At 35.8% G+C, this 15,634-nt stretch overlaps 1 protein-coding gene across 1 annotated transcript; it reads right to left on the bottom strand.

Moving 5' to 3' along the window:
• Positions 1-1,198: 1,198 nt before the first annotated feature.
• LOC114468214 (adhesion G protein-coupled receptor E1-like) lies at positions 1,199-11,141 on the bottom strand. Its single transcript, XM_028454980.1, is given in 25 exon segments — positions 1,199-1,935; positions 2,360-2,448; positions 2,530-2,627; positions 2,630-2,687; positions 3,606-3,659; positions 3,661-3,702; positions 3,791-3,859; positions 3,965-4,180; positions 4,263-4,364; positions 4,366-4,398; positions 4,400-4,459; positions 4,553-4,716; positions 4,830-4,948; positions 4,950-5,022; positions 5,102-5,176; positions 5,179-5,223; positions 5,348-5,501; positions 5,739-5,843; positions 5,932-5,975; positions 6,079-6,201; positions 7,938-8,087; positions 8,184-8,336; positions 8,431-8,598; positions 8,678-8,758; positions 10,827-11,141. Coding segments are annotated over 25 exon segments (2,424 nt in total). The 5' UTR covers positions 10,864-11,141; the 3' UTR covers positions 1,199-1,823.
• Positions 11,142-15,634: the final 4,493 nt, after the last annotated feature.

Below are 15,634 nucleotides of genomic sequence, written 5' to 3'. Positions count from 1 at the left end.
AAAAAAAGGCAATTTATACTAGAAGAAACTGAATTTATTTAATGAGGCACGTTAATGCTTTACAGCAGAGGTGTCAAATTCATTTTAGTTCAGGGGCCAAATACGGAGCAGCTTGATCTCAAGTGGGCCGCAGATTTTATGCAGGAAAAGTAGTCATTTTGATGATATTGTGCCCTAGTTTGCACTTCTACGTATACATAAAGTACAAAATATGTAAGAAACCGACAACATCCAAGCAATAAGTGAGATATATCAGTCCCAACAGGATCTCCATTTTAAGTTTCCTACATTTTTTGACCAATTTTTATTAAGATAAGGTAAATATTATGTAATAAAATGAAGAAAATTTAAAGGGGACATATTATGAAACAACAAATCTCACCCAAAATAAATCTTTGATTGAGAACGGTAGAGCAAACTTTAGATGACGAAAAAATAACATTAACAATTAGAGATAACTTGCAGAACATGAATGAAACTTACTCCAAAAATAGACTAAGTAGACTTCACAATTACATAAATTCATTAAAGGATGTGTGACAAAAAGGCACTTACACTTTTTATTTATCCCATATTTATTTATTTATTTTTGTTCTGTTTTTGTCTGTTTTGTGTTATTTATACAAAAAATGCAGCGTACTTTTGATGTCTGTGAAATTGACATTTTGCTTGTTAATTAATGCAACAAAGCATTAAAAAAAATAAAAATAAAAATGACTACAATCATACAAATTGAGCACCAGAAAAACTGTGAGCCCCTGCAAATATTGTTGAGTTACATATACACATTGATTCATGTTTTCTTTGTCATTTTCACTTTCTCATACGGACCGAATTGGATGCCCCAAAGGGCCGGATTTGGACCTCGGGCCATGAGTTTGACACGTGTGCTTACAGCAACACTAATCGGAGTATTAGTTGTCATGAAGTTGTAAAAATTCTAAAAGTGAGCATGGTTTGCTCTGTGTTAAGTAATTTCAGATCCTTTTAAGCTTTGTTTTAATGCTAAACAGGCCAAAAATGATTTCAAAATCCTTCTTTTAGACTATAGTGTGTGTGTGTGTGTGTGTGTGTGTGTGTGTGTGTAAAATGTTAGGAGACATGATTCCACATTGGTTTACCCCCTGTAGTTTGCCCTGTTTGCTGTTTTGTTTGTGTTGTTTGCAAAGGTAAATGTTCTCATTAAACCAAAAATAAATGAATTTATCATTTTAATTTGTCAGATGAAATGAAATATTTTAATGTCACCATTCATTACATACAGATATCAGAAAAAGAAAGCACATGAGAGTACCAATGTGGCATAAAAAGCACTCCTAAGAACATGAAATATGTTACAACAATAGCTGGCATAATTAAGAGTAGAGAACATCATTACAATTCTTTTGATCAACTAAGATCAGGAACAAGGTTCAACAATAAATGTGATTAAGATGCACTAATTATCAGTATTTTAGTAAATAGTTTAAATAATTTCCAAAACCAAGATCCCAGTTTTAAAACTAACACAGACACACGAGAAATGACTTGTATATGTACAGCCATGTAATTATCAATATCATAACTTTATACATTGTTCTGCAGTATATACACATGTCCATGTGGGCAATGGTCATTAAAACATATCTCAACATTAATTAACTAATATTAAATAGATCAAAAGTAATTTTGGGCGCACTATTATCGGTAGAGAATGACCACATCTTGTGCTAGTTTTCAAGTTTTGGTCAGATCATATAAGAAAATGTCAACAAATTGAAAAAAAACAACAAAACAAAACAAATAAAAAAACAAAAAAACAAGAGAAATTAACCAATTTTGCACTAAAGCATGCACGCGTTTAGCCTTGAGCTTACATCAGGAGATTGTAGGTAAACAAGTTGCTTTAGCTCTTCATATGTGTGACTCCCCTGTGTCATGCGAGCTCTTGGAAGTCTGGAAAGAGAGAGAGAAACAGTCCACTCAGCCATTATTAACAAAGGAAGCATGCAGCTTCAACAGAAATTGTGAAACAATAGGATTCATTCAATAATAATAATTAGTTTGGAGGAAATAATCTCTCAGAAATACCATTCAAATTCAAAAACTATCTTCTTTCCTGCTACATACTGAATTAAGCAACTCTAAAGTTTAGTATGATTGTAGTTTAGTTGATTGAATTGTTTTGAATTATGATAATTACAGGGGTGGGAACTTATAGGTGTACTTCCTCCCACTCCTTTTAGAGTTTATGTATACTGTATATGAAAGTATGTTAGCATGAAAAGAGTCATGTGTATATGTAATGTACATTAACCTCGGAAATAACAATCAACCGGAATAAACACTCAATGTAGCAAGAGAAAAAATTCAAACTCACATGTGCTTTGCTGGAGTGGCTGAACTCTGAGTAGGGTTTCTTTGTGATGCACAAAATCTGCAAAGGATGTTTGCGTACTCATCCCTCACCTAAAGCAGGGATACAACATGATCTGGATATCAGGAAGATATTGATTAGGGTTTTTTGATGTTGTGTATGATGCAACAAACCTGCTTGGAGAGCAGACAGTGCATGAAGAAGAGCATCACCCCCTGAAGGCTCCCAAAGAGGGTGAAAAGGTAAGATATGACTACTGAGCTCCCTTCAACTGGAAACAACCAAAGATCCACATTGTACCAAGGACACACAGCTGAGCCACAGCAGTGATGTAAATGTCCTGTAGGGGGCGACAGAGACACGTCATTACAGAATCACACCAACAGGAACTAAAGGGATTCCACTAAAGTCAAAGTTGTCAATGATGAAGAACTGCTTATATATACGCACAAGACATAGCTCTATTACATTTTATCACTTTGTTTGTCTGTAGCAAATGTGCCAAACTGAAGGCCCGGGGGCCAAATCTGGCCCTTCAGAACATCCGATTCTGCCCGCAGAAGGAAGTGAAAACAACAGAGAAAACATGAATCATTGTCGTAGAAAAAAACTCAAAATGTTTCCAAAATCCTGCAATTTTTTCATGGGGCGGCGGATTGTAAAGTTGTGCATGCTGAAATAAACAGCAACTTTTTTTAAATATTTAGCAACAAACCATATTTTAAACATTTAGAATTTAACATTCAACATTTAACATTTATATTTAGAATTCATATCTAACATTTAGATTTAACATGAACATTCTTTTTTTTTACGAGAAAATAAATATTACAAATTTCACAAATATTGCTGTAAATCTGGTCAAAAGTAACGTAAAAAAAAATTCACACGTTTTTTTTAAATGTGGTTTGTTGCTAAATGTTGCATAACTTTACAAACGGCGCCCCATAATGTTTCCTAAATTGTTCCACAAAATCTCCTCAAATTAAATAAAAATTGGCCAAAAATAAAGAAATCAAAGGACATTTAAGTATCTGTCAATTATTGCTTAGATATTGTTGATGCCTTTTATACTTCATGTCATATTTATACTGGAAGTGCAAACTTGGGCACATTGCTGTTGAAAGTTGTTCGTTTTCGCACACTAAAATCTGTGGTCCACTGTGGTCTGTAATTGGCCCCTGAACTAAAATAAGTTTGACACCCCTGTTCTGTAGAATGAGGTCATGTGTGAAGCTCTGAAGCCCATGGTTACGTACTTTATTTTCTGCCAGTTATTCAGGTCCGGGTTTAAACTTGACCAACTTCTGTGCCAGCTTCCACACAGTGATAAGAAAAAAAGAAATGTTTTACCTAAAAGAATTAAAAAAAAAAAAAACATTTTAAGAAACTGCAGTAAATTTTAAAAACCCTCATTAACTATTTTTGTGAAATACTCACAATGATGATGATACAAGCAGGACCAAAGAAACTCCATATGATTTCAAGATTTAGCCACAACTGAAATATAGGATTCATGAGTTAGTCAGGAGAAATTCAGTCTAAAATTCAGTCTAAATAATTCAGTCTAAATAAATCATGTTGAATTCAACACAAAATACTTTACTATTTGGGGGTTCCATATCCTTTGGCATTAACCAATGCAGAGATGCCAACAATTATAGCAGGGACGCCGTAGCCACCAGCAAACATGTAAAGAGGTTTGAAGTTCGTGTTGAACACCAATACAACCATCCTGAAAAGTTGTATTCCTTCAAGACACATCCAACAAAATGATGCCAGGAAGAAGAAATGTAGCAAAGCTGCTATCACTGCACAGGCAAACTGTGGGGAAAGGTGCACAAATGAGTTAGCTGTTAAGAAAGTTATTAGATTTCTAGAAAATGTTACTATTATTTCTTTTAACCTGGTTTTTTGTTGCAGATATACACGTGAGAAAGATGAGAATGGCAATGAAGAGGCTGACACAAAGGTGCAGGTGGATGGTTGTTCTGGGATTTTGAATCGATTCGAATCATTGAGAAAGTCAAAATGCAGAAAAAACAGGCAAATCAGCGAGAGCGTCAGTCCTATGTAGGTGATCAGCTGCAGCTCAAATACGTCCTGAGAGAAAACAAAAAAGGATAACACAATTTCAATACACAGAAAATCAACTGAGCTGCAGGTTCAATCCTTTGTCCATGAGAGAGTTCAAACCTCCATGTCATAAAAGTGTCATGAGCACTGCAAAGCTGCTCGGTGGGTGCAGGAACACACAGTGAACTTTGTGGTTTGACTCTACAGCTTGCAGCCTCGAGTCGACCATGCTCCTCCTTCCATGGAAGCATTCCAAACACACAAGTGTGGGAAGTTGATTCGAACTGTAATACAAAAAAAAATAAAATAATTGCACCACAGATTCCTGAAAGTTTGTTAAAGTTTTTATTTCATATCACTTACAAGCTAAAAATGCAGAGCACAATGGGTGATTTACTGTACAAGATGGTATATAGAGTAATATTTACTGGCTCTTTGAGGTGGCTTGTATTTCTATTGCTTATAGAGACCATCACCACACTTTTGAGTTTACTTTGAAACTTGACCCGTTTGCTGGTTCACTCCACTAACGTAGTCTTTTCCAGACCTCTCAAGGTTTAAGTAGCTCAGCAAAGAGACTGTTGTGAAACCTGTAACATAAGTGAAATGACAAAACTGTCATAAGTAGACTTAAATAGAGTATCCTCTTGAAATGTTTCATCTACTTACCTGGATAATGCAATGGATTTCCAGCTGCTGTTTCCAGGTAGATGTCCACATGCGAATGCTCGGATGAAAGAGTGTTGGTCCTTGAGGTCGGACAGGCCCCTTGTGGATCTGGAAGTCTAGCTCTGAAGGACATAGACAGAAGAACTTTTGAAAAAAAAAAAAACAAACAACAAAAAGCTGCAATGTGCGCAACTGTTAGAGAAGGTATTTATGGGTTAATATTCTATAATTAATAGACATTTTCACCTGAGTAATTGGAGAATCTGTGTGTCCCAGGGGGCATCAGGAAGGGTCCTATAATCATGAGACTTATCTCAACCAAGTCCAGAAAGTTTGAGATTTGTCTGTTATTTTTGAAGACTCCACTGGACAAGACTTCATCTATCATAGCCAGCAGCCTCTACAGTCACAGTACAAGAGTGGAGGAGTGACAAAATGGAAAGGAAACAAGAAATGGCGTCAAGAGAGAAGGAGACTTTCAGTCTCCATGCCACCCAAGGTCACCATAAACAGTGTACAAGGCGATACAGAGGACATCTGAACACCCATTTGAAGAAGCTTAGAGACAGAACTTCCTGTTTTGGTTCCAGATATTATAAACCTCCCGCTTTTATGAATTCTATTTCTATAATCATACCTTGAGTTGTTTTTCCCCATCCATGTCCACTGGATCCTTATTCTCTGTAAGTTTCTGACACTTTCTCAAGAGATCCTTTATGAGGTCATGTGCCAAGACATAGTCCTTGAGGAGAAATGTGGACAGGATGAGGCTCAGCTAACATTCTGCTGAATGGACTTTTGGTAAATTGCATAAGATATATCGTAGATACCTCTCTCAAATTGTTGACGTTTTTGTAATGATCACACTCCAGTGCTGAGAAAACAATGAGTTAAGTCGCTGATTACTGGGCCTGCTGATTATTTACAACATTATAACATTTTTTCCAGATATTTGGTCTAGAAAAAGTTATTCTTACAGGTACAGCGGGTCTTCGAATTGCCATAGTTAGTGTTGCCCAAGTGGCATTTACAGTAATGGCCTTGAGGTCCTTGGTGGCAGGTTCCATTCCCGCAGAGTGTCTCATTAATCAAACATACGTCTAAGATAGAAACAAATGAGAGGAAAAAGGTTTTTATCGTGTCATCAAGTCTCTCTATTGTAACAATGACAGAAAAAAGTTTGGGATGCACCATGCAGCCTAATTGTAGTAAAAAAAAAACAACATAAATGCAAGGCCATGGCAGGTGAAGGGGCATATTTTTTTATTTTTTTCCTGAGAAGCTAGAAAAAGTTTCCCTTTCCTCACTTGCAATACAAAACAAAAAAATGGATGGTATTTTCTGTCTTTTAACTTGGAGGGAATAACATCTTAAATAGTCTGGTTATCCTTGAAGACATATAATTGATAAACAACATTTAAGAAATTATTCCAATGGTGCTTATTATATTTATAGGAAGTTTTCAAACAGCTGTCAAAAAAGAAATTCTAAGGAAAAATTATCTGAAAACACCACATAGTGCATTCATCCAGTCCATTGGGGTTTTTGGTAGTTTGTTTTTTACAATGATTAATTAGCTCTATAAGACAAAAAACTGATGGTTAAAAATGCTATTTTTGCATTGATTCTAAAATGTTGCATGAGAGTGAAATTTTAAATGCTGTAACCCCCCCCCCCCCCAAAAAAAACAAAAAAAGAATCAGCTTTTTGAGATAAAATTCTGTTTTTTCCCAAAATCATCTAGAATGACTCACTAAATGTTTGAATTTTTAAATGTACATTGAAAATGTATATTTAGCAAGAATTGTACGTGTATTGACCTTTTGACACACACAAATCTGTGTTTGTTTGTGTTGGACCGTCTGAAGATGTGGTTTTAGCAAGTTTGTGGTCAACTGAGCAAAAATTGTGGGCGGAGATAGGTTTAATACATTTTGCAGTTTTTTAAAAAAAAACAAAACAATAATATAGTAATTGACTTTATAATTTGCAATAGGTAATGTACATGAGATGTTTCAGTAGTGGGGCTACATTTTGGTGAAAGTTGCAAATCATTTTATGATTTTTTACTTTAGAGACTTCCTGTAGTGTCACCTTTAAGACTATTTGGCTGTTTTTGCAGCTGAAACAATCTGGCATTGGACTGGACCTTTGTGTAAAATTTAGCTATTGTTCACGCATGGGAAGTATGATTTCTTCTTCTTTTTCTGAAGAAAAAGAACACGCAGGATAACATTAGGTTCCTGGCAGCTTAGGTCGCCTGCCTCTAATGATAACTTGGTTACATCACCTAGAAAAACCTCATCCACAGTATGAGTGTGACAATACCGCAATACGGCGATATAGCGCATATTTTTTTGTACGATCGATTATCAATATGCTCACGCTAAGTATTGATTTCATTCAAAACCTTTTCTGCTTTTTCACAAAAATGTGCAGGTAGGTCTTCACAGAAATTTGTCACTGTTGAAGGAACCAATATTTGTTTACTGGAATATTGCACTATAATCGTGTCATGGTAAAAAAAAAATCCTGTTTTTTGTTTACAGACAGCACTATTGGAGATACTTATTCGTTTACGTTGATATGTTGACACTTATTTACAGAAATGTGTCGCTGTTCATAGGACACTTTTTCAATTTATTGTCTTTCGGAGGATATAATATAAAAATTGCATTTTTTCACTTTTTTTCTTCTTCTTGTTATGTCATTGATTATGGTAGATGGATTTCTGACCAATATACCAATAATCGCAGTATTGTCATATCGTGAGATAATTGTTATCGTGAGCTTTGTATCACTGATCGTATCGTGACCCCTAATCCGCAGTACTCACCTTCACATGAGTCCAGATGATCAGAGAAGTGCAATGCACCAGATTTTGTTTCGAAACCAGCTCTGCAGACACAGTAATAACTGCCTGGCGTATTGACACATGATGCATGCTGACCACATCTGTCCATTTCTTCCTGACAATCATCAATATCTAAATGGGCATGAAGAAAAGTGCCAAAGTAGTTGTGAAGGGGAACTGTCAAACATCAGACCCCCCCCCCCCCAAAAAAAAGGAACCGATTATCACCTCTACATGTTACGTTGTCTCCGTGACGAAATGTTTCCACTCCAGTAGAAGAAATAAATCCTTCATTGCAGAAGCAGGAATAGTTTGGAATTGTGTTGAAACATGCTGCATTTGGTCCACAAATATTTTCCATGTCCGTACACTCATTGATATCTGCGAGCAGACAATAAGAGAACAACTCAAATAGCCTAAGCATTCATCAAACCAAACTTGATGGCCTTTGCCTTCAATAAAACAAATAGATTACCTTTACATGTAGCAGATGTTTTGGCTGAAAACGTTACTGTCCCATCAGTTGAAATCAAACCTTCCTCACACTGGCAGTGGAAGCCCCCATTTGTGTTCACACAGATGGCATTTTCTCCACACGGTCCAATATAATCCTCATACTCAGACTCTTCACATTCATCATCGTCTTGTTTAAAGGACAGAATATTAAAGAGATTAATCACTTCATTTGAAGGTTTTTGAAGTGTAAGAAAGTTTTGCCATACCAACGCAGTCTGGCTTCACATAACTGAAACCCACAGGACACTCTTCTTGTGCCTTGACGGTAACGTTCAAGAGAAACAAAGCTGAAAAAGCAAGAAGGGGAACTGTCAGCTTGTGCCATTTGAGAATGTTGTTGGTTTCAGCGGTACACCTAAAACACCACTGACCACAACAACAGAAATGAGATTCATAAACGGATTCAGCCGATGTGCTCATACTCTTGGCACATTTCCCAAAATTGTTTAGAACACATCTGCGCAATAATTCACATTTATCAGCGAGAGAAGTGTGCTTCCTATGGAGCGAGGAAACACACATTGGCATGACACAATCAGAGCACACATGGTCTGTGGGAATACAGAGTATAGGACCGCTGAGGCTTCCTGTAATACGCTACATCAAAACAGTTAGGATATCCAACTTTGGACTTTTGTCAGATAAACATATCAAATGATATATTTAAGAAAACACAACAAATAACAAACCCCGAACATGATACTTATTGTCCCACACTGATAAATTGGCACCGTTGTAGAGCGTGACACTGCTATTACAAAAAAAGATTAAAACAGATCTAATCTTATAGGTTTAACAATAACAACAACAAGATCAAAACTACAAAATCAAAAAGTGAAGGATTGTAAAATAACTTCAAAAACCAACCAAATATCTGCATCAGCTGATGATAAAGTCATGTGTTCTCAAAACAAAGACAAATAAAACAAACCAGAACACACTTTGTAATCACAACCTTCCTTTTTTATGCTTTCCTAAAACTTTCAGTTGCTATTTGGTGCCTTTGTGATACATGTTGTTCTCTCAGGAAATCTGAGTGTGACTGTGGTCACTGTGGTCGCTGTAGCACAGAGCAGCGTGGGTGAGACGAGATGAGCTCATCGTGTACAAATATCACAAAGAAAGCAAAGAGCATGTGTTCATTCCTTTGATAAATGCTGATGGTATTGATGAAAGAAATGCTATACTAGTTTCCCTTTTTGATTACACAAGCTTTTTCTCACGTTAAAGTTAAGCTTTAGATCAGTGGTTCCCAAACGGTGTGCCGTGAGGGAAATCTGGGTGTGCCGTCGGATTTTGTGACAACCATACATTATTATTGCAATATACTACACAAAATAATTATTTTTTAATTTACTACTTTGTATGCACTCATTTCATAATACAGAGGCAAACTCTATACCTACAATTTTTATTTGAAATATTTCGTTAATAAATATTTCATGAGTAATAAAATTGTCTTTGTCACATTTTATTTGGCACGAGTAAATAATTATGCACATTTACAGATATTATACATGATATGAGTGATAAGACGTGTTATAAAGGCTATTTAGCACAATAGGTGTGCCTTCAGATTTTTACTTATTCTTTGGTGTGCCTTGGGCACAAAACGTTTGTGAACCACCGCTTTAGATATGCTGTAAACCCAAATAAGTTACCAGAGCTAATAAAATTAAGGTTATCGACTGTCCTTGTTTTAGACGATTAACTTAAAAGTCCAAATTTTCCAGAACTTATAGGTTGGATGACTGACTACTTGTAATTTTTGATAACAATTAAATTAAAGTCTATATGAATTAAGTTTATTTCTAAATAATCCCTATTTGAAACAACTTTATCATTATTAGCATGTGATTACTTAATTCTGTTAAGTTGTACTTAAGTTGTTAAAAATATGCTTAGTTATAAAAAATAAAGTTCAATTTACTAAAAAATTATTAGTTAAAGTTGCAAAAACAAATAAACAAAAAACAAAAACCAAAAAAGATGAAGAACATATTACACCAACTTGACATAATTAAGTTAATAGAACTTTTTCTATAAATTCTAGTATAAATTTACTTAATCTATTTAATTATTTTTGAAAGTTTGGGTTTACAGTGTAAATGTAGTGAACCTAATAAAGCATTAGAATGAATGACTTCTGTAGATTGATGAAAATGTATCACTTTTTCATTTGAATAAAAAAAAAATGCAAACTAATAAAAGTTAAACAATTTTAACTATCTTACAGATTTCTTTAGGTTACTGAATCTAATATATGCCAATGTCTCTAAAAGCCCTGATTCTGTTTGTTCAAAACAGATTTTTAATGTTCGCTCAATGTACAAACAAATAAACAAGTTAACTCACTCTGTATCAGGAGGGTCCACCTGCACATCATGATCATTTTGGAGAAGGTAAAACCACCAGAACACAAAGGTCTTGAGTCAACTTTTCTCTGCTTTTTGTTTCCAATAGTTTGCTGACATTTACCAAAAGAAAAAAAAAATGGTACATCAAGTTCGTAGCTATAAATATGTAGTTGCCAACAATAAATGCTGAAGTCAGCAAAGATTTTCACACAATGTCCCTTTCTCTGTGCGTCCTACCCCTCGTCTCCTTGAAATCGCCTTTGCTCCATAACTGAGTCGACATCCTGAGATGACTGTTTTGGAGGGAGGAGTTTATCTCTCTCTCTCTCTCTCTGTCTTATCTTCTTCTCTCTCTCTCGCTCTCTCTGAGTCATGCTTCTGACACAGTCTCATTAAGTATTTGGCTTCAGTTTTGTTCCACTAACTTCTGTTTCTGTTAGGGTGGGGAGCATACGTGGTAGGGGGATGCTAAGCTCATTTAGTGTGACATTCATGACAGTGCAGTGCTACCAAATATTGTTTTTGCACAGGTAGTCTAATTCATCTCTCTTCCTCTGTTTGTCTTTCCCTTTCACCTCTGCTGGGCTCACTCAGATGGGGTGTGTACATTATAAGCCAGGCCATTTTTTTGGAGTCTTTCTGGCTGATATAGGCTCCCACGGGCACGCTGTTGCTCACTATGATGATGACATATATATGGTTTTGCCTTTGACTGTCTGTATCTGAGACAATATAACAATGGGTATAAGTGTTGAGCTTGATTTTAGAAAGAATGAAACCAAAAAGCCTTAGTTAGTTGTTTTATATTTAGAAGTATATAATACTGGGAAACTGAGAGAAAAGTACATTAGACAGATCATAGTTTAATGCTTACAGTCCACATAAAAAGACAGAAGGTCTGATGTGTTTTACACAAAGATCTATCAATAGTTTACATAACTGTTAAATAAGAGGAAACGTGGTGTTGAAAAGTGTTGCTGCTGGAAGTTACAAGATGTACTTTTTCTACTTCTTCTTCACACCTTTTTTTAGATCTTCACCATTGTTCATGAGCTCACCCACGCACACGTTAGTGAAAAAAATGTTCACAGTGAAGAAACGCAAACTGACACAAAACAAAGATAAACACCAACATCACGTTATCAAGCAAGAAGGTCAACCTTAGGTCTGAAAATTATCTCCACAAGCCTGAGCAATCATTGCGTTACTTTACAGATTTAAACAATGAAGTGGGCTTTGTGATGACAGTCAAGAGTCCTTATGGGGCACATGCAAACAAAGGAACATGACAACAAAGAAATGTATATGACATTGCCATGACCTGTAAAGAAAACTCTTCCTGTAACTGTGAATGGACTGAACCCATTTTAAATAATGGCTTTGTCTCTTTTCCTATCTATCTATCCATGACATCATAAACAAAGGATATCAAGTGCCCGCTTCACCAAAACTAGGCATTTAGCAAAAACATAACCTTTATTTTTTGAATCATCACACCACAAATGTAGCCACAAGACAAAAAAAATTATAAAAATCACACCACAATTGATTATGTCTACTTGTATAGAGAGAATAAAGGTATCTCACCTTGTATGTTTCTGGTTAGTTGGAGGAAATGCACAGGACTCACAGGGAAACCATTGAAATCTCATAAACCAGGGACAGGATAAAGGTCTTTCCTTTATACCAGGGGTGGGCAACGCCAGTCCTCGAGGGCTGGATTCCTGAGACTTTTAGACGTCTCCCTGCTCCAACACACCTGGTTGAAACTAATGTGTTATTATTATTCATTTTAGGCAGTGGCTATCTGTACAGTTGCCGTATCAATATACCAACATTCAATCCGTACGCAACGCCCCTATTTGGCCAGTTTAGGTCACGTGATAGGTCAGTCATTGGCCAGTTTAGGTTACGTGACTAAGACTAAACCTTACCCTAAACCTAACCGTAACCCTAACCCTAAAAACTGTTACGATATTGGGTTCATAACTTAACCCTAACCCTAAACCTAACCCTAACCTAGAAGCTACATACCTGTACTTCGGTAACCGTACCAATAGCACCGGGGGTTATCCGTAAAGCAACCGTACAAATAGACACTTTTTTTTTACCTTTTATTCAGGTGTTTTGGTGCAGGGACAAGTCTAAAAGTCTCAGGAATCCGGCCCTCGAGGACTGGAGTTGCCCACCCCTGCTTTATACACATGTTGTCATACAGTTGGTTAGACACAATACTATATATACTATATGCAATGCAATCTAAAACCAAAGTCAGCATTTCAGTGGCAAATCCCGGTGAGCAGACTACAAAAGGTTAATTATGGCATGACTCAGTGCGATCATGGCAGCCATCCAGGGCTTATCCTGTTATCACTCGACCTCTTTCCTGCCTGTGACAAGACTGTGTATATACAGAGAGTTTGTCCCTTTTTTTGCTTGTTATCTATGTTTCTCTTTGGGTTTTTCTAAATTCTCAAACAATGAGGAGGGACCTCAATACGGAGCAGCTGTCTCTACAACTTCCTGATGACTGTTGAGCAAGAGGTCACAATACAGTCCAAGACCCCCCACATCTGGTCATACAGAAATGACTCCAACCTTTAGTTTGATTAAGACTCACATTTCACCTGTAGCCCAGAAGATCTAAATATGAAATACAATATTGAAGCAGACAAGACAAAAAAAAAAAAAGAAAAAAAAAACTGCTTTGAACGTCTTCCATTTTGACAGCTGTGAAAGTGTTTGGGTTAATCTGGAAAGCACATGGTGTGTAAAACGTTCTCTTTTGAAACTGCTGACCTGTGTATTTTCATGAACCATATGTGTTGACCTCTAAAGACAGATTTGAGCTGTGTGTGGTTTTTAGGCTAAGGGACCAATGTGTACTATAAGTAGGAAAATAGTTACAGATGATCCAATAGTGTTTCCCCTTTTTGCCCCTGCACTTTTAAGGAGGGACATAGCAGAAGTATGTCTTAATCTTTGTTTTTCAATCACCATTTCAACTTGATGCAAGACATTTTTTTCCATACCAGTCTTTCTCAATTTGGGGTACGCGATGGCACTACAGGGGGTACTTGAGAGAGAGTAGAAAATTAACGAATAAAAGCATTAAACATATGGGGTTTTATAATATTTATTTTTAGTTAAAAATTATAATCATAATAATGATGTTGGAAATGATCTTGATTAGAACATGAACTGAAAATACAAGGGTCATTCTTGGTCCTACAACAGGCAGGAAATGACTGGAAATGATGAATAACTATAGAAATAAATCTATTCAGGAGGCTCCCAGTACTGTTCCATTTCATTTATTTACAAAATGGTTCTTTAAAATTTTATCATTATGCTCTATTGTCGTTTTTTTCCTAGTATTCTGAGAAAAATGTAAAAGTCGGACAAAGGGGGTACTTGGATTTATAAATAAGAAAAAAGGGGCTACGTTTGAGGACCACTGGCATACTGTATCAAAGGTCATGCCCAGCATTGTATTAAAGAAGTACTTTTTAAGTTATTATGGACATGGACAAAGAAACCAAACAGTTTTAAACTTGCAGTATTTTTTTTAAACTCTAGTTACTCTTGAAATGGGAAAGCTACCAACACCTCCCATGACCCTGTACATGTTGCATAAAAAGGGTGTGAAAGATAGAATGAATAATAGTTCCTGACATAAATCTTTTAGCTTCCTCTCATTTTTACAGACGACTGTACAGCTGGAATATGAAATTCAACTGTGTCCTCTGGACCGCAAGCGTAAATACATTTTATATTGAAGGATTCAATCTAGCACTCTGCTGAAACATTTTTGTGCAGAAATTACAGATAAAAAGTAGATCGTAGGATAATGTGATCGACGGTTCATTATAAAACAAGCATTTTTGTGACCTTGAACATCAGCAAATGTGAAAGTTGTAATGTGTAATTTAGTCAATTCAGCTAAAATCACAATTCTTACAAAAAAGGTTGATTTGAATCAATAAAGCAGATACATTTTGTATTTTCTCTTTAAATGCCAGATGCTTAAAATGCCACATTACTGGAAACACACAACAGAGTTGCTAAAACGCACCGAACAGATTTTGTTAGTTGCTAAAACATTGTGATTTGAATGCATGTTGAAGTAAGTGTTCAACACCCACCTTTCTGCTCAGGCTCACAATGTAACATTTGCTTTTTATAGGCTGTGAAAAATAGCTCTCATGCACAGAGAGGAACTGAGTCATGTGATCTCTGCTCCCATGAACCTTCTCAAATCGCAAGAAACCACATTTTAGGGGAAAATTCCCCCACTGATAGATAATTATTTAAGCACTGATAGTGTTGAGATGGGGTTTAGAGAGCAAAAAACAACAACAACAAAACAAAACAAGCAAAAAATGGTTCAGTAAAAAGCTGTAATTTTGAGAGGGAAAATAGCAAAAAAAAAGAGGAGGAAAGTGTACATCAATTGGCTTACCTGTCCAGCACACAGTTCAAAATAATTTAGGCTAGTATCTACATAATAGCCTTATTTAATTCCTATGGTTTTTTGGCCTTAAAGTAAATAAAACAGAATAACTCAAAATAAAAAAAAAAGATGAATACCTCCAACACTCAGTTTCTCACATTATGAAGCACATGATATATTGAGTCACCACACATAAGGTATTTATAATAAAAATGTACTAAATTAGTAAAGTAAAACAAAAAAAACTAAACAATATTATACAAAAATACACAAAACGACAACAGAAATGCACAAAAATATACAAAAAGTCTCGAAAAACGCACAACATGACTCCAAAAAACATACATTACTGA

The sequence above is a fragment of the Gouania willdenowi genome, chromosome 8, assembly GCF_900634775.1.
Source record: "Gouania willdenowi chromosome 8, fGouWil2.1, whole genome shotgun sequence".
NCBI lineage: Eukaryota > Metazoa > Chordata > Actinopteri > Blenniiformes > Gobiesocidae > Gouania > Gouania willdenowi.
The sequence above is the reverse complement of the archived record's forward strand: the minus strand, read 5'-3'. Positions and strand labels throughout refer to the sequence as shown.